Source organism: Dendrobates tinctorius, unplaced genomic scaffold (genome assembly GCF_039654945.1).
Source record: "Dendrobates tinctorius isolate UK_male_01 unplaced genomic scaffold, ASM3965494v1 ptg000270l, whole genome shotgun sequence".
Classification (NCBI taxonomy): domain Eukaryota; kingdom Metazoa; phylum Chordata; class Amphibia; order Anura; family Dendrobatidae; genus Dendrobates; species Dendrobates tinctorius.
Genome location: NW_027361937.1, coordinates 8,234,543 through 8,254,739, shown reverse-complemented (window position 1 = coordinate 8,254,739; position 20,197 = coordinate 8,234,543). Strand labels below are relative to the sequence as shown.

At 46.0% G+C, this 20,197-nt stretch overlaps 1 protein-coding gene across 5 annotated transcripts in view; it reads left to right on the top strand.

Annotated features, from left to right (window-relative positions):
* Positions 1 to 955: 955 nt before the first annotated feature.
* The window catches only part of LOC141069643 (arf-GAP with SH3 domain, ANK repeat and PH domain-containing protein 1-like), a 328,366-nt gene continuing 309,124 nt past the window's right edge, over positions 956 to 20,197 (top strand). The window contains exon 1 of one of the 5 annotated variants that reach the window (XM_073559383.1): positions 956 to 1,530. In XM_073559383.1, coding sequence (XP_073415484.1) covers positions 1,405 to 1,530 — 126 coding nt within the window. In that variant the 5' untranslated portion in view covers positions 956 to 1,404. Of the gene's footprint in view, positions 1,531 to 1,562; positions 2,438 to 20,197 lie in introns of those variants that run through there. The other 4 variants (XM_073559384.1, XM_073559380.1, XM_073559381.1 and 1 more) reach the window with 4 other exon arrangements.

Genomic DNA, 20,197 nt, shown 5'->3' with positions numbered 1-20,197 from the left:
CGCTGTGGCGGGTGTAACGACTTAGGCCTGTTTCACACTTCAGGTTTTTGACGCCAGCCAAAATCCGCCAGAGTGTGAAAAAATGGATCCGTTTCCGTTTTGCCACAAACAGATGTCACAGGATCCGTTTTTGGTGCCAAGGTGATGAAATTTAAAGTGAAACGACTCTGGAAAAGGAGAGAGAGATTTTCCGCCGCCAGAACGGAGTTTGGGGTTAAATTTCTGCAAGGAAATTCTTCCGGGCATGCTCAGTGTCAGAAAGCGGATCCGTTGCCGGATTCCGTCAACAAACGGTTGGCAACGGATCCGCCGCCCATAGGCGACCATTATAACGAATGGCGGATAGCGGCGGATCCGTAGCTATCTGCTATTGTGACGCAGCCAAAAAACGTCTCATTGTCCGTCAACTCAAGTCAGCGGACGTCAAAATTATCGCGGATCCGTCAAAAAACGGATCCAACGGATGACCATCCGTCAAAATCCATCACTAATGCAAGTCAATGGGAAAAAAACTGGATCCGCCAAAAAAATGGCGGATCCGTTTTCTTTGCAAAACGGCGGATTTTGACTGATGGCAACAAACGGAAATGTGAAACAGGCCTAACACGGAAGACATTTTTTCATACCGCCCCCTTGGTCCATGTGGAAACATGACGGCCGATATTGGGTCAGTGTGCAATCTGCTGAGCACGCGGGCAGCGCACTGACTGAAAATATCACAGTCTGAACACGGCGTTAGACTGCACCATGCGGCATAAGATCTCAAGCTTTGAATGGGGTGGTACAGATATCAAACCGGATTGGATGCCGAATATTGGGTCCCGATCAATACCCCCAATGTGGCCATGTGACAAGTTTCAGGCAATTTGTGTAATCTCTCAGCCCCTCACACCTCTCTTCCTAGAGTTTCCTTGGCAGATTCCCCCTGGTTATTTAGTAACTATTGTCCTTATTCCCCCTCCCCTCTACAACCCCAAATCTGTCCTCCATGCCTCCCTAGTCCGTGTATCTCCTCTCCAACCCCCATCAATCCTTTTCTCACAAACCCCTCTCCTTTCACATCCTACCCACTCTGCCTTAGCCCCCCTCGTGCAGTCTGCACATGCGCGCTTCAGTTCCCCTTTCATTCACTTGCACAGAGAAGAGCTGCAGCAGAAGAGGCAGGACCCAGAATCCAGCTGATCTCCCTGGACTGCGGGGGACTGGGCACTTCACCCTGGGCATCTATGAAGAGCCTGGCATAATAACTGGCATCTACCATACCTGCACCTCCAACACACACACTCCCTGTGCAGTACAAGCTGGCAGACGCAGTGCATTGTTCACACAGTGCAGAAAGCAGCAGCCAACTCCTGAGCAATCCTCCAGTCCCCACCTGCTGGGTGCCCCTTCCCCATCAGCACCATGCCTGATCTCATCAGTGTCAGTGAGTTCATCATGGAGACCCTGGAGGACCACAGCTCGCCCACCACCTCTTCCTTCACCACCAGGATGAGCAGCTGCAGGAGCACAGTGAGCAGCCTGGAGGAGGTAAGTGTCCCTGCATACTGGGAGGACTGGGAGGTAAGTGGCCCTGCATACTGGGAGGACTGGGAGGTAAGTGGCCCTGCATACTGGGAGGACTGGGAGGTAAGTGGCCCTGCATACTGGGAGGATTGGGAGGTAAGTGGCCCTGCATACTGGGAGGACTGGGAGGTAAGTGGCCCTGCATACTGGGAGGTAAGTGGCCCTGCATACTGGGAGGACTGGGAGGTAAGTGGCCCTGCATACTGGGAGGACTGGGAGGTAAATGGCCCTGCATACTGGGAGGACTGGGAGGTAAATGGCCCTGCATACTGGGAGGACTGGGAGGTAAGTGGCCCTGCATACTGGGAGGTAGGTAGCCCTGCATATGGGAGGAAGGTAGCCCTGCATACTGGGAGGTAAGGGGCCCTCCTGGGGCCCTGCATACTGGGAGAACTGGGATTGTGCCTGACATTTAGCAAACTTCTGCCTTGATGTGTATACGGTTCCATCTCTGGGATGAGGTGATCTAAGATAAGGCAGCGTTCACACTCGCTGTTATTGCAGCAGTTGATTTTGGAAAATTGCAGCAAAACATTGTTTTTCTAATAGTTGTAAATTCCGTTCCCGTGTGAACACAGCCTAATCCCGCCTGATTACCTGTACACCCTTTACATTGTTGGGAAACATTACAGTGATTTGGCATGTGTAATGACATCTGCGGTAAGTGGCACTCTTCTCACCAATGTGCCCTCATAGCTATACCTAGTTTGGGCTCAGTGCACCACCCAGGAATATTGCAGGGTGGCAGCTGATCTAAGGGGGGTTATGCTCTATGCAGATTTCCAGGCGGGTCTTGACGATGGCTGTCACACCTGAAGCTATTGGGATGGACACTGCTGACCCCACTTCATGGCTTGGATCACACACTATGGTATATACATTGGTCTTAGAGGGGTCTGTCACTTCCTTCATGCTGTCGAAACCTCGAGTAGAATTGCATCCAAGTATATTTTTCCCAAATGTTCCAGCGTTTCAGAGAAAATATACTGTACGGTGAAGACCTGGCTTTTCCCAGATCAGCTGGTGGCGATTCACAGGTCTTTCACTATGGGAGACACCTGTCAATCACCTGCAGCTATGCTGGGACCATAACCACTGGAAGAGCAGGATTCGGCTACGGTCCCTGGCTGGAACTTTATAAAGTCTATATTTCCTATAACACTGTAGCATGTGAGCACAATATACCTGGATGCAATGGTGCTGTCAGGCTCCTGATTCATACTGCTGAGGTTTTATGCAGCATGACTCAAGTGATAAACTCCCTTTTGTCAGATCAGTGATGGATTAAGGGTTTTTGGGCAAATGATAATGATGACTGATACTGTTGACTGAAAGAATAGATCACCCCTTCCAATCAGCTGTTGTCGGATGTGGAGGCGGCCGGATGAACAGAGCTCTTCTACTCCGCACCATTCCATATGTAGCGACCACTGCTGTGTACTGCAGAACAGCTCCTTTTCACGAGAATAGGAGCCGAGCAGCCACTAGCCATTGTAAGGAGCTGTCTTACATCCATGGAACTAATGACCGTTGATCAGAGGGTCGTAGCGGCGGACCCCCACCGACCACCTATTGATCACCTTTTCTAAGGATAGGTCATATATTATATACCTTAGAACCTCAGAGGTGCATGACTCGTAATAGATTTGGTGCATCCCTAGTAACCCATGTGCCCCAAGCTGAAATCTACACCTATTGTAAAATTCTTCTATGATTGCTGTCATTTATGCAAATTTCTGGTGGAAATTATTGTAAGCCCTGCCCCCTTCTGCTAAACTGTGCTCATTTTCTAGTAAAGTAGTGGACATGTGGCAAGTAGTGTTGAGCGCACATACTGGGATAAGGCGTTATCTGAGCATGCTCGGGTGCTAGCAGATTGTCCTCGGCATGCTCGAATAGTATGTTCTAATCCCTGCGGTTGCATGTCTCGCTGCAGTTTGACAGCAGCAACGCAAGCAGCGATTACCTAAAAAACAGGCAATCCCTGCATGTGTTACAGCTGTTGCACAGCCGCGGCGACTCGAACATAGTATTTGAGCACGCCGCAGATACTCTCTTAGCACCCGAAGGTGACTTGATGAATGTTGCCGCTAGTCGCCAATCTGATCCCAAAGGAAACTATTGAATCAGTTTTGTCATCCGTTTTTCTCCAGAGTTTTTGTTCTGTGGGCATGTGTGACTGGCAGGCCGGAATAACAAGAATAGCTGTGCCATTAGTGGGTCACGGTTTATGAAGCAAACAGAACCAGGTCAGCAGTGACCAGCTTTACCTCTTATTTTATTCCCGCTGCTAATCTGAACATTTATTTTCTGTCATACAGTTCCAGAATTATGGGCCTTTTATTAGTGCAAGTTTATGTGTTCCTTAGGGCACAGTCAGACGGCCGTATACATTGCAACGAGATCAGACTGAATTGCATGGACTGGCTGGCGGCTCTCCTGACCCCTGGGCTACAGCTTCATATATCATATATTTTTAAGCAAATGTCAAACTCGGATCTCGGTCCAATTAATACGGCTGTCTGACTGCGCTCTCACTAGGGGGCGCTGCTCATGAGGCAATTATGTAGAGTAGCCTAAAGACACGCCCACAGAGAATCCCGTCAGCCACGCCCCTTTGCACAGACTTTTTAAACTATTATATTTGAACATCCATTGACAGATGCACTTGTGCATGTCGCGGATCAGTTGCAGAACTTGTAGCTATTGGAAGAATGATTGTCTGTTGAGCCACTATCAAGCTCAGCTAGAGCCAAGGGTGAAGGGCATATTTTGGAATTTATTCCCTTGGCACCATTAGAGCTTATTCCGCTCCTGATGATTGGACACTTAGGCCATTGGGAGCAGTTTTCTCCAAACAAGGACAGAGTTTCATCCACATTGCAGTAGCAAAAAACCTGTAGTAAGAGGCTTGTGTGTGTACTGTATATATGCATCTACAGCAAGGTTTCACAATTAGAGATGAGCGAACCCAAACATTAAAGGGGTTGTCCGGGCTTTTAACATAATCTCAGTACATATCTGGGCTGCAGAATTATGACAATAAGTAATTTACTTTCTGTCACTAGTTTGCACGGTTTTCTAGATATTCTGAACAGAACGTCCAAGGGGGGGTGTTATGGCATTGAAATGAGAACTAGTCGTAACCTCCTACTCTACTCCAAACATGCCCTCTATAGCAACAACCTCACCCTCCATAGCTACAGGCCCTCCCCGTCCACATGAAGAAGCCCTCATCACACAGTAACAAATCCTCCCCCTCTAGTAGCCTCACTGCAGAGAGCAGCTGCTCCTCCCCCAGACACACGCTGAACAGTGATCTATGGAAAGTGAACCTAGTGAGGAGGGAAAATCGTCCTGTATTCTGGGCCACTCCATGATTACAATACATAACTCATTATCAGTAATTCCTTCCCTCACTGTCCCTGGCTGCTGGCAGCAGTGAGAACAGACTGTGTGATGGCCAGTGATGGGGGTTTGCAGCTTCTAATCTGCACAGGGGATGGCAGTCACTGATGTAATCTGTTCTGTGACAAAGCCTCTGCTGTGTGAATGAGACAGCTCTGTGTCACTGATGTCTTCACACAGCAGCACATTTGGTGCAGTGTATGTGTGAAGCTCCACCAAACTCCCTGCAAGCTCCAGTGACCAGCACCACCCACTGCCCACTCATTGGCTGGCAGTAAACTGCACCAGCACTCATCTTTATCATCATTCCAGCATTGGAAAGAACACAGCAGTGATCCTGTATTTGTGAAAGCAGCACAATACATACATACACCCCCCCAACACTTCACACTGTTACAGCTGCTGATTGGACAGGCTGCTCCCATCAGTATTTGTGTCATTAGAGACACAGTGCTCACACATACACTGCACCAAATGTGCTGCTGTGTGAAGACATCAGTGACACAGAGCTGTCTCATTCACACAGCAGAGGCTTTGTCACAGAACAGATTACATCAGTGACTGCCATCCCCTGTGCAGATTAGAAGCTGCAGACCCCCATCACTGGCCATCACACAGTCTGTTCTCACTGCTGCCAGCAGCCTGGGACAGTGAGGGAAGGAATCACTGATAATGAGTTATGTATTGTAATTATGGAGTGGCCCAGAATACAGGACGATTTTCCCTCCTCACTAGTTTCACTTTCCATAGATCACTGTTCAGCGTGTGTCTGGGGGAGGAGCAGCTGCTCTCTGCAGTGAGGCTGCTAGAGGGGGAGGATTTGTTAAAGTGTGATGAGGGCTGCTTCATGTGGACGGGGAGGGCCTGTAGCTATGGAGGGTGGGGTTGTTGCTATAGAGGGCATGTTTTGAGTAGAGTAGGAGGTTACGACTAGTTCTCATTTCACTGCCATAACACCCCCCCCCCCCTTGGACGTTCTGTTCAGAATATCTAGAAAACCGTGCAAACTAGTGACAGAAAGTAAATGACTCATTATCATAATTCTGCAGCCCAGATATGTACTGAGATTATGTGAAAACCCGGACAACCCCTTTAATGTTTGGATGTCCAAGGGAAGTCCAGGAGGAGAGAGAGACTGACTTTCCAGGTCCAAAGTTCCCAAGATTTCAATAGGGTTCAGGTTTGGGTAAAGTTCTGGTAACCGAACTTTGGACTAAAGTACCAGAACCCGAACTTCCACGGGTCCGCTCATCCCTATTAACATTACAAATTGTATACCTTATTAAGTTGATCTCTATGTCCTGAGCTGTATTTACATTGAACATCCACATCAGAATGGCTGTTTGATCCTTTTAAAAAGTTTATACTCAGTCTCTGCTGACCTAGCTCCTCAATGTCCCTTCTCGCTGCTGCAGTTCACCCAGTTCAGTACAAATTGCAGCAATTGGTCAAATCAATGGCTCTCTCGGGTTATGAGTACATGTCTTTTTCAGGCAGACTCTTCCTGTAACCTACAGTGCCTGAAAAAAGCGTAATAAAGTTCACAGAAGAATCCATTTGTGGCAGTTGCACTACATTGTTGTGATGTATGCCTTACAGAGCAATGACAACCAGTGCTTCTTTGGTTTAAAAAGTTACTGCCTCACATTTAATAGCTTTGTCAGTTTGCGTGGTGCAACACAATATTTTGAAATACTGAAAATACGTTATTTTCATATAGCAGAAAAGAGGAAATACTGTAGTGGGTAGTATGAACAAGTGGATTTCAATTTACTAAACACTCAGTTTTACATCTAGTATTGTATTTTAGTATTGGCCAAACTGTGCGGTAGGTATTTCAGTCCGTTTTTTCACCCCTCCCTCCCATTGCAAATTACATTTATTAGAAAAATGAACAAACTTTCTGCTCTTACAATAAGCCACTTGAACAAAAACGATGTGAATAGCTCAACACAAGTAATCTAACGAGTCATTTCTGCAAATTCAACACAAATTGCCACTTTTACTGACTACATCAGTGTCAGAATTATTCAACCACTTCATGACTACTTTACTTAGTAAAAGCCCTTTTGCCTGTTATGACCTGCTGCAGACATGATGCATAACCAGACACCAGCTTCTGGCAGGGTTCCATTTTAGCCAATTCCTCATGGTCAATGGCCTCCAGTTCACTAATGTCCTTAGGTTATAAAGAGAGTGGTCCAAAAAGTTAAAGGGAACCTGTCATGTCAAAAAACGCTGTTAACCTGCAGATTTGGAATCAGTCTGAAGGTTAATAGCATTTTAACGCTGCACACTGAAAGTCTATTTTTTTTATGTCCTTCAGCTCAATCTTGAGCCATGGCGACTTGGATGATCAATCTGTAGGAAAATCAATCTTATGCAAGTCTAGATAGATCCACCAGGGTCTTCACCATCGTTACCCTTGATAGTGGTTGCTGGTTCTCCTCTTGCCTTGTTCATTCAATGCTTCTGACAATGATGTCCTTCTCCAGTGATTGCAGTCTTCATATGATGTGTCCTAAGTAGGCAAGTCGTAACTTGGTGATCCCTGCTTCGAGTGACATGTCTGGCTTGAATTGTTCCCAAATTGTCTTGTTTCTTCTTCTTTCCATCCATGGTATTGATAACATCCTTCTATAACATCACATTTCAAAGGCGTTGATTCTTCTTATTCTTCTTCTGTATCTTTGTTTAGAAAGTCCAGCTACCGGGAATAAATTAACTTTATTGCTCCTGGCAGCCTCCGGCTTTCAGTCATAGAGGTGTAACGTCTGTTGCCGCCAGGGCTGTGGAGTTGGAGCTCATTTTGGTGGAGTTGGAGGTTTGACTTACCGACTCCACAGGCCTGGCAGTGCTGTGGAGTCGGAGCCCGTTTTGGTGGAGTCGGTGTTATGGAAATTGAGAAGTCGGAGTCAGAGGTTTGGCTTACCGACTCCACAGCCCTGGTTGCCACTCATTATACAGTGAGCTGTACATACAGGGGCGATTGTCGCCTTACCCCCGGCACTGACTGACAGCCTGCTCTGCATGTACTGAGTGATGACTGAAGCCGTGTCAGCTGCATTTGGGAAAAGACAGGTTTCCTTTAGGGGCTCATACTCACATGCGAGAAACTCGGAGGAGTCTCGCACGTCAATACCCAGCACTGCCACCGGCACTTGGGACCGGAGCATTCAGCTGCATGTATTTCTATGCAGCTGAACACTCCGATACGAGTGCCGGATATTGACGTACGAGACTCGTCCGAGTTTCTCGCATGTGAATATGAGCCCTAAGCGATCATTGCCTTGCATAAACAAGGAAAATTATCCAAAAAATATACCAAATTCTTTGAATGCTACTAGAGATTCATTGGAAAACTCAGCAAGTTGATAGAGTAACTAAGGCTACTTTCACACATCAGGTTTTCGGCGTCAGGCGCGATCCGGCGTCGTGCCGGAATGCCGGATCCGGCAAATGTTTTGTAAAACCTGATGTGCCGGATCCGGTTTTCTGCCGGATCCGTCTTGTTCTTGACAGACAAAACCGGATCCGTCTCATCCGGTTCATCCGTTTTTCTATCCGTTTTTCGACGGATTACGCCGGATCCGGTTTTTAAAATTGACCCTTGTGGCCTTCCGAACGGGATTGGCTACTGGAAAACTATATATAGCATGTTCCTACAGCCCTTCTTTGACAGGTTGTAGAGAAGAAAGTGCAGGTTGGAGAGAAGAGCAAGTTACTGGCGAAGATGGATGTTGTCATTGGAAATATTACCACTAGAAGTTCTGTGACGGTTTCAGGGACAATTTTCCACTATACTTTGTCACCTCAAGGCAGAGTACACTGGGATGACAGAGTGTGAAAGATTTGTGCCCTAACCAAACTTGTGTACCTTCTGGACCAACAGTATATACCTTTGCCAACCAAAGTTGGCTATCTTGTCATGGTCTTACTATTTTTACCTTTAGGCCACAGGTGTGTACCTGGTTGTGTTTTATGCAAAGTATTTCACCTTTTAACAAAAGTTGTGTACATTGGTAGGAAATCACCAACAATAAACACAACTTTTTAGGTGAAATACTTTGCTTCAAACACAACCAGGAACACAACTGTGGCAAAAAGCTAAAATTTACCCACAGTTATATACCTGGTTTTGAATACCTTTTTACCTTTGAAATACCCTGTATTTAACCTTTTTTTTAAACATAGTGCGCCGCAGAAAGAAATGACAGACAACCATTGTGAAACGATAATTTAACTTTTATTTAAAATTTTTTTTTTTTTGTAAAATGTTTTTAAAGTGCAAAAAACTTTTTTAATAAAGGTTTTAAACCCAATGGGCATTTTTATTACAAAAAACACACATTACAAATCTGTGTACTGTGGGGTGGAAATACTGCTGGAGGGGCTGCGAGACACTTCGACACTGGGTGTGTGGAGAGAGGACTGGGATCGTGGTGGGGAAGGAACAGTTAGAGGTGAAGGTGTGGAAAAAGCTACAGAATGGGTGGACATGTGGGAGGCAGAAGAGGTGGTGGGCGGTGGAGTGGAGGGTTGGGCAGGGACTGTAGGAGCAGATGATGTTGATGGAAAGTTGTATGGGGAAGGAGTTTGGTACGGGGAAGGAGTTTGGTACGGGGAAGGAGTTTGGTACGGGGCAGGTTGCTGGAAGTGGGGAGATGTCTGGTACTGGGGAGGTTGCTGGTACTGGTGAGGTTGCTGGTATGTAATAGGAGGGGGAGGATGGAAAGTGGCTGGAGGGGGTGCAGATGTAATAGGAGGGGGAGGATGGAAAGTGGCTGGAGGGGGTGCAGATGTAATAGGAGGGGGAGGATGGAAAGTGGCTGGAGGGGGTGCAGGTGGAGGAACTACGGAGGTGGAGGTTGGGAGGTAACCTGCTGTAGAGCACCGTGGCACGAATGCATTACATGCATCTGCTGGGTAGGAGATAGTGTTGACATGCGCTCCACAACAGACCTGAAAAAGGTGTGGTTTGGCGAAGATCTTGCTTCTGAATGCATGGTTTGCAGAAGTGTCTTCACCTCCAGAATGCTGGAGTTGATCTGCTGAAAGCCTGCGGAGATTTGCTCTGACAAGACTTTTAGACAGTTCTGGAAAGATGCATTCAGATTCAAGAACTCTTGCGCATAACTCTTTTCCTGACCCCTCTGCCGCTGCCGCCCAGTACCCGCAGGTGTACTAGAGGTGGCAGGGGCAGAAGGGTGGGGTAAAGGGAAAGCGATCTCCTCACCAGCAGCTTCATGTAATGTAGGCGGCCACGATGCTCCTGTGCTGGTGGATGGGACAGATGGGTCGAATGTGTGGGAAGGCTGGGAAGGTGCAGATGTACCGGGGCGGTCGAAGTGTCCCTCGGTGCCGGTCTCCTCAGGGATCGCCTCAGAAGGGTCCAATCGTGCAGGCTCCCGAGTGCTGCTCACCGTGCTGTGGAATAAAGAGAAAAAAAAACAATTAAAATACTGACATGGTATGGCCCTGGCTGAAAAAAAAAAGTTACATCTAACATTTTTTTCACATGTGGTGTGTAATATTTACCTTCTGGTGAGCATTGTTTCCCGGAGGAACGACAGGGATTGTGCGTACTTGTACTTGCTCCTGCGTCCTCCAGATCCACTCGGGGCCCGCATCTCTTTATTGAACTCCTTCTTGAAACGATCCCTCACAGACCGCCACCGATTCACAATTCTGTTCCCTGAAACGAGAAAGGAGTGGTTAGTATACAACATCAGTGTTTCACAAACTCCAGTCCTCATGGTCCCCAGGGGTCATGTTTTCAGGATTTCCATAGTAAATAGAAATCCTGAACACATGATCCGTGGGGACCACGAGGACTGGAGTTCGGGAAACACTGGTTTACATCAAGCAACCGGTACTGTATATACTTACGCTCTTTAATCTGGGCCCGAACATCGAGGTCCTCCCAGCGGCCCACAAGGAGCAAACAGATTTCCTCCCAGAGTCGTCGGGTAACGATCAGGTCAGCGTGGCGGCGGTCAGCCATATTCCAGAGCGGCTCCCTTTCTCTGACGAGATCGATGAGCCGGTCCACATCAATCCCTCCATCCTCACCGTCAGAGTCGGGAGCACGCTGTGAAGGCTGTTAAAGAAAAAGACAAAAATAACATAATTAGCCTCCACAAAAGAAATGAAATAAAAAGTGCAAAAAAACAAAGCAAAAATATTTATACTTACACGCTGGTGACCACCGCGTTGCTGTCGCCGACGACCCTGGGAGGCACTGCGAGGACCTCTTGGCCGAGCACCAGATTGGGAAGACTAGAGAAGAAAACAAAAAATGTTATGTCTTTGGATGTAGGCATTTGTTTGCTGTGTGTGGTCTGCAGAACATTGTTTTCTATGTGTTGTGTGTAGTGTGATGTTGTGTTTCTGCGTTTGATGCAAAAAACTTACCAATTGTGAGCCCACTCCAGGTGTCTGTCCACCCCTTCCTTCTTCTTCTGGGAGCTCCTCTTCATCTTGTGATTCCTGTTTTGAAATAAAAGGCAATGAATAGACATATATTACAGAGATGATGGATTTTGGAAATAAAAACTTACCGTCAAACGCTGATGATGCGAGGGAGGGCTCCCAGAAGAAGATGTGCTGTCCTGTTGATGGCCAGACTCCATGGCTGTGGGTATTGCTGCTGCTGTTGCTGCTGCCAGTGATGCCATTTCTGCTGCTGCTGCATCTCTTTGGCGGCTGTTGAATAAAGAGAAACAAAGGGCCAATGAATATCTTGATATTCCATGGCCCTAGTTTGGAGGAATGGGGGATTTGATAATTACCGTCTCTCATCTGCTGCTGGACTCCCCTCCTCAGCATGTTCCATTTGCTGCTCCATTTGGGGTGGTGCTGATGGTGCTGCTGCTGCAGATGTCTGCTGCCTTCTCCTGCTCCTGGTTCTTGGCTTGGGTGGCATGTTGGGTGTGGCTGAGGGTCCCATTGTCTTGCTTTTATATATCTCCTGTGGGCAGAGCTACTGAGCATGCTCAGACCAAAAAACCGGATCCGGCGCATTGCGGCGCTCATAGGCTTTCATTGTGTGAAAAAGCCGGACGCGCCGGATCCGGCGTGTCCGGCTTTTTCGCCGGAGACAAAAAACGTTACAGTAGCCGTTTTTTCCAGACGCCGGATCGTGACACATTGCCGGATCCGGCGAAAACCGGATGAAACGCATGGCCATCCGGCGCAAATGCAAGTCAATGGGGGGGAAACCGGATCCGGCATTGCATTTCGCCGGATCCGGTTTCTGTCAAAAGCGCCGGATCGCGCCTGACGGCGAAAACCTGATGTGTGAAAGAGGCCTAACCCTTTATACGATCACTATATTCCCCTCACAAGAGGTGTGCAGCTCAGCAGAAAGGAGTGCACAGCTCCTGCTTGAGTGCACATAGTGGGACATGGATCCAATAGAAAGCATAGGCTCCAGTCTGGCATTCTCCTGTTACTGATCTGCAAATCTTTCGGATGAGAGTTGCACGATCGGTGGGGATCTCAGTATCCACACTCGCATGATCTGCAGGTAATTATTCAAAGGTTTAGTTTACTTTATTAAGCAACCATGGCTATTATCATGATTCCTCCCCTCAGTTTGGTGAGTGGCAGCTCAGCCGTTCAATCTGGAGCAGGGGCATGCTGAGCTGTGAGTATTGTGAATGACAACCCATTCGCCCAATCAGGGCCAGTTGTTTCTGGGTTTCCTACAGGTGTCTCCTGTTCTGACTGATTCCTTGGCTTTTTAGCTGGTTGTCTACCTCTGACTACTGCCAGCTGTCACCTTGGCTCAGTGGTGCATGTTTGCCTTGTTCTTCAGTGGTCTGTCTCTAATCTATTGCTGACTGACCTTGGACCTTGCCTCAGACCATCCGTTTGCCTAGCCCCTTTGTCTTGATCCACTCCCTTCTTGGAATTCTGACCTCAGAGTGTGACCTGACAACGTCTTTGCCTTACCCCTTTATGACGAGCCCTCTTGTCCATGAGTAGTGACTAGCATAACAGCTACACTACCTGAATGTGGCTGAAAGGGGAAGATATCAGCTTTTGCCACCAGATTCCTAAATGAGTCCAGTTGTTCAAAACCACTTGAGTTACTGCAAAAGATCTGTAGCAAGACTTGGTTACAGTAGGCAGTGAGGTTTCAGCATGTGCAGTAAGAGTAAATGATTCATGAATGGATAAATTCATGTGCTGTTTGTATGCAAAATGGACAGCATAGTGAACGATGCAAGTCAATCATTTAGTTCAGGTCACATGAACAATTTTACATGAGGTCCAATAGTTCGTGTGTAATAAAAAAAAAAATCACCTTGTGTCCCATTCTGTTCTGTTTTTGGTTTCATAGACACCCAGTGTGTGTTAAAAAGAGAGGTTGTTCAAGGATCAAGTGAAATTATTGAGATTTGAAACTGTATTTTCTTAAAATTGTTTTTATAAAAACAAATTCTATATGGATGACGATACAGATGAAGTATCATTTTAGTTTGTTTGTTTTTTGGGTGGGGGAATGAAAAACAGTTTATCTAAACTTTGAGACCTTCACCATTTAGTATGTGCTTTAATCAATGCCTAGCAATAATCTCCCCTACTGATCTGAAAGTCCAATATAACAAAGACCATATACATAAGCCACAGAAGTTTGGGGATTTTGTTTGATGCACTGAAGAAACAAAATTGGAACTTTTCGAACCTATGGGTCAACAGTTTGTTTGGAGGAGGATGAAGTAAACTAATGCTGAACAGAACACCGTGCCTAGAGTTAAGCATGTTGGTGGCTCGGTGATGCCCTGCAACTGCTTTGCTTCCCATGGCACTGGAAATTTGCAGGATGGATTCAATCGTCAGGGAATCATAGGAGAAAACGTCATGTCTTCTGTGAGGAAGCTGAAGTTTAGGTGTTAGTGGACCTTCCAACAGCACTCAGACTCAGTTTCAGAAAAAATCCTGGAAGATTTAGGAATGACCATCACAGTCATCTGACTTGAACCCATAGGAAATCTTTGCTGGAATTTCAAGAAGACGGTTGCACCTTGAAAACCCAAGAACATGAGTGTGTGGGGAAGGTGACTTGACGGACAGACGTGACTGGCAGTAGGAGGGGACGGTTTGTGCACGGTAGACAGGGATTGGCAATGATAGAAGGTAACAGCAGGGAAGGACAGAAAAGGGAGTACAGTACCGAGATTTGACCACAAGATGGCAGGGAGGAGTGTAGTTCAGGACTTTACATCAGCTTAGGCTATAGAAACTGCTTAGTCATGGGGGGGCGGGGAGACAGGAACCCAGGAGGGGAATTCCCAGTGAGAGAGGGAATAAATAGAACAGGGTTGGGTTCCAGGCAGGTTAGTCCCGAAGACGGAGGAGAGAGAAAAGCTTGACCAGGGACGGACAACAGAGAAGACAGTCAGGGGGGTGGCCCTGACCAGACGGACCCCAGAGGCCCCGGAGGTACCGATTGGATGACGACCTCGGGCAGGTGAAGCGTTGGCGGTAGATTGGTCTAGGACAGCCCCAGCGAAAGATCCGCGAGGGATGTTACTTCAACTGGAGCAAAGGTGCAGGTACCCGGGCCTGGAGACAGAGAATTGTAAAGTGACTGCGGTGCGTGGCTGTGGTCGTCAGGAGGACGACGAATAAATCCGTAACTGTTACAACTGAAATCTGTCTCCGCCTCGTCCTTCCATCGCCTGGTGTCTGTGTCATCTGGACAGGGTAAGCAGTCCTCCACCCCCCAATCCCGGCCCCTTACCACAAGTGTACTTGCTATAGTCGATGAATAATTTTGAGTGAACTATGTACAGTATAAAAGCTTCGGAATTTATGAGTCTGACGCCACCAGTGAGGCACCAGTCAGGTGGTGGTGAGGCACAGCTGGCGAGGCAGTTTTATAGAAGTGACCGTATACCGCACAGTCCTTTCCATGGCTGCTGCGACATTAAATTAAGAAATGTAATTAAGTCATTTTCTGTTATATTGGGTTCAAGAGACATCATGTTAGTCTGCTCGGTGCCTAGCTATAATCTTGGTCTGTCTGATCGGGATCCAGTGGAAAAAATTTGAGAAGCCCTTGTCTTTCTAGGCGTGATGTAGTTAAAAATTCATGTTTTCAGTGTTCACTTCTACGAAGAGCTTGCACAGTGCGGTATTAGTCTTTATGTTATATTTTAATATGTTTGTAGCTGCAGAGTCGTATGGATTGAACTATGCCGTGCATTATTTATTAAAATGGAGAGCGCCAATTAAATGGGATATTCAAATTTTTGATCCTTCAAAGATGCCCTTTTTTTTTTTTTACCCCACCGACCTAGTGCTATTATCACCCCCCGCCACCATACACGCACACGTCATACTGTTCACAAGCAATCAGCCTCTGACTGCTGCGGTGAATCGGAGGCCTCCACAGTCACGTTGTACTACTGACATCACCACTTGGCCCTCGGGGCCATGATGTCAGCCAAACTTGTGAGCGAAAACTGTGCAGGATTGTCTGTGGATTCAAGAGCTGAGTATTGTTATTTTGTTATGTTATTACATGCAGTACCATTTGCAGTATTTTTTTTTTTTTTTTTACAAAAATTGGATGAGTATTTTTAATGAGTCAAAAACACAGCGTCATACAGTTCCAGTAAAGTAGGTGGGATTTATAGAAATCTCATTCCCTCTGTGCTTACTCAGTAGAAACTGATCTTCCGTGCATGTCTCAGATCCGCAACATGTCAATTTCTCTTGCAGGTACGCTTGGTTTTTTTTTTGTGCAAATTTTCCCATAGACTTGCATTAGATGTAAAAAACGCTCATGCAGTGTAGTGCGTTTTCGCAGTGGAAGTGCATTAAAAATGCAATGTAAGTCCTCAGCCCCCTGTCTGATACTCACTTTCTGGCATTTTCATCTGTTTTTGCCGCCGCGCCCGTCCGTCTGTGGTGAAAAGTGACCTGCCGGTTGCTCCAGTGTTTCACGGAGAGAGACGGAGGTCAGTAATCTATGGGAGTCTATGGGAGACTAGTTCTGGCCTTGATCTCATAGACATGTGTTGAGAACTTATGACATATCTTCTGACCTCCAGAAGCTACTGTCACAAGATGGCGTCGCGGGCTTGGAGCCGCACCCGGAGGGTGAGTATATGACCGGGGGGCAGGGGGCTTACATTTAAAGCACCACTCCAGCGGTGAAAAACAACCCAAAACGCTGGAGTGTTGCTTTAATGAGTGCCGAAAATCTGCAACATCAAAATCTCACCAAAACCTTGCTGTGGGAACGTGTCCTCACCCTTTTATTCCTTGCAGCATCTCATGACTGGTATTACACGTGCGCAAATATTTGGTGCCAACAATCCATATGTATTTGGCGCATTTTTTTTGTCTGTTCAATTAAATGAGCAGAGTGTAGATTTCCAAAATTAGAAAGTTGTAATTCAAGAGGAAACCCCACTTAACTTTGTTATATCCAGAGCATCTGTGGATGTGTACAGATCATCATTTATATAAGCAGAGTACCCCTTTAGCAGTTGACATGCTGATGCCGGAGCATTACATATGAGGAGCAATGGAAATGGCGCCATAACAGCCCGTCCATTCCATGTCATCAAGGCGCTGAAACAGTTTAGATTATCCTGAAGTCTATTTTCTCGCCTTTCTCCCTTTGTTCGACGCTTCTCTTCAGTCCTGTGAGGTAATGAATCATGTAATTACTAATTGGCTCATAGTGTTAGGTACAGTTCTTCACACACGTCGGGATTTGGATCCTGACAATGACTCCATATCTCACCCTTGTGAACCCACCACTGTGCTTTTAATAGCTACATCATGAGGAACCTGCAATGTGATGGGCTTCTTTACTGCAAAGTTTTTCACATGCATGTTAAAAAAAGCTTTGAGGGTGATTTAAGGCTCGTTCGCATGCTATGTTTTTGGCGAGGAAAAACAGTACCAGCAAAGTGAATGTGATTTTTCAACTCTCCTGCACATGGTTCTTATTTTTTTTCCTTGCGACAAAACCTAAGCTAGAAACAAAGTGAACATATAACCTGCTATAAATAAGTAAAAAGCATATAAATAACATTGGGTGCTTAGTATACATCGTTTTTGATCAAAAAAGCATAAAAGCCATCCTACCAGCTAGAAGGTGTACCCAATCGGGATGGTCCTAACCTCCCGTCTTAAAACCTTACCATGTGTCAAAAATGACCTCAATGTGAATTAGGGCCGAGTAGGATCGGGGCCATGGGAATATATAAATATAAACTGATTGCTGAGTTAGGAGGTTTGTCTCTGGCTCTGCCCTCTTGTCTGAGTAGACTCTCACCAGTAGCAGTCGCCATCTCCTCTCAGTTATGGGAAAGTGTCTTCACTGAGTGCAGATTTTACCTCAGAATTGAGAATTTTGATAAAAACTGATCAATTCTGGCAGAGAAAGAAGCAGATTTCTCTGCTAAGATACAAAGTTGCTTATTTTCATATCTAATGTTAAGTGTGGATTCTGTCATGCGAGAAAATCGGATCACTTATATTAATTACGCTCCAATCAAACTGTGATCCAAGTCTCTTGCAGAATTTCTCTACTCTATTCTGTGAATCCGTGGAAATCATACTATACTCAGATGTCATCCGAGTGCAGCCTGATGATTTCCATGCACCAATAGACTTGAATTAGTGTGTGGCTTCCTATTTGCACTGCACTTTGCAGCATGCTGTGATTTTATTTTATTTTTTAAAAATGCTGATCCACACTGCCCAATAGAATAACGTTGGCCCAAGTGCAATCTGATAAAACGTCGGCTAGCACTCGTGACTCATCTGATGTATATTCTCGTGTGAGCAGGCCTAACCTCTTGTTGGTTTATGATGGTGGTTCTGAAATCCATTGTACTGGTGCAGAGGCTAAATTTTGATTATTCTGGTAATGTGTGGACACTTCTAGACAGCTGCATGAAATATAAAATTTGCATCAAGTAATCACGATTGCCGATCATTAAAACACGAGGGTCTATATATGGTAGACGAGTAATGATCTTTAAAGGGAAGTAGTTGTATAGGTGCTTGTCCTCCAATGAAAATCATATGGTGTGCCAGTTATGAGAAACCTAGGGTAGAACCTATATACAAGCAAGGGGGCGTGTCAGTGCACTTGGAGGAAGCTATTCTAGCACCCTGACACGCCCACAGTGCACTTCCAGCCTGATTTGCATATGACATCTACATCAGATTTCTTCGGACTGGAAACCGGATCTGTCCAAAAAACAACTACTCTTTTTCAAATTGGAAACAAATGCCTTGAAAACCATACAGTACTTACAAATGTAAAAACGTGCTAACAAGTTCCCCGTAGTGATAAACTACTATGCTAATTCCAGCCAGGTAATGGCAGCTGCCCACATTACACGTTTATTTTAGTAACATTAAATTTACCCCTAAACACACACATCGCTCAGTATCCCACCGTAGTGACAAAGCCCTCCTCTGTGACACCAGGTGCCAGATTAGCATGCAGATATAATGTAGCGAAACATGCTGTCAGTGTGTCACGCATAATGTTTCCATCTGCGCCTGTTCAGGGGAGATTGTGCCTTTTCCTCCCACAACCAACTGTTCTAGCTTCTTCTTGTAAGAGGAGAGGAGCATGGATGGGAATGTGGATCTATTACTAAATCAGCCATAAAATAACACTGCGAATGGTCATGTCCAGTGGAGCCAGTGGTGAGCGGCTCATGGGCCCCATGGAAAAGCTCCAACAGGGTCCCAGTGCAAGTCTTTAATAGTAATGGTCTTTTCATAGAGGAGAAAGGGACTTTTTGGGCCCTTTAAACTCCAGTGCCCAGGTGTGATTGCGGCCCCTGCGCCTATTGTCGCTACGCCCTGAGGGAAGGAGTACAATGAATCAGAGTATGTCCCTGTCCCATCTATTCTATTCTGTGCTTCAATGTACTATGTATTATATGGGCTCATTTTTTAGGGTACCTACTGCCAACGAGGCCGCACTGGGATGCAACAATACACATAGGGATTCATCCTGCCGTGTTTTGGATTCTATATTATTATTCTTCATTTGATGTTTCCTCTATGGTGGCTATGGAAATATTACAGATTCATAGCTCATAGTCATTAATATTAATTACCAATCTCTGGAGATGGGATGTTACACTGACCCATTGTGCAAAGATAATGGTTTGTACACAAATTCGTCACGTGTTTGCTCCACAATTTGCATCAAAAATCCAAGGAAAAATGTTGGGATTCTGCTATGGCTTTGCAGTTTGGTCCAATGTTATTAGGGTTAATCTGCATGCAGTACAGATTGGGATTAATCCACTCAAAATAAGTTTCAATACATTTTACATCAAGAAATCTAATCCAATGAAGAAGTTTTGATTTGCCAAAATTGCTTAGGACTAAAGGTACTGTCACACTTAGCGATGCACCAGCGATATGATGCGGTCAGGATCGCTGGGGCATCGCTAGGTGGTCGCTAGTGAGCTGCCACACAGGCAGATCTCACCAGCGACATCGCAGGGGTCGGGGGTCGTTACTTACCTGTCAGACGAGGCGATCCTGACATCCTCCCGCCCGCGTCCACGCGTCGCTCGTCTTTCCGCAGGAAGCGCCTGACGAGAAATGGTCCAGGACGTTCTCGCGCGATCAGCGATAACCAGCGGGGGAGCGGTCGTAGGTAAGTATCAGACATAGCGATATCGCTAGCAATATCACTGCTGCGTCACAAAACCAGTGATGTTATAGCGATATCGCTTAGTGTGACAGGCCCTTAAGGGTCCATCTCCACGGACGCACTGAGATGCATGATACTTCTGCTGATTGGTAAAAGTTTACCAATCAGTGGTCATTTAAATGCCTTTTTGCACAGTAGGGCAAGTCATGTTTACAAGAACAGTGATCTTTCTTTGTTCCCTATAAGCATTTTGCTCGTTGATCGGCAGCCTGTTTAAACAGCAAGATAATCTTGAAATGAGATTTTGAACAACTCTTGTTCCCCATTATTTTGCAGCTTACGGCTACTTTCACATTAGCGTTTTTTAGCGCTGCGGTTCGACATTTCTGTCCAGGCCTATTTCATGAGTTTTCTTTTTAAAAAAGTAATGTGGAAGCATGGTTGAAAAGCAATGGCTGACTTACATTTGTTCATTTTCATAGATTTCTTATTACTTTTGTCCGATTCAAACTATTTCTGTGACCATTGTGGGTTTTTCCTGTCATTAAACGAGGGGTACCA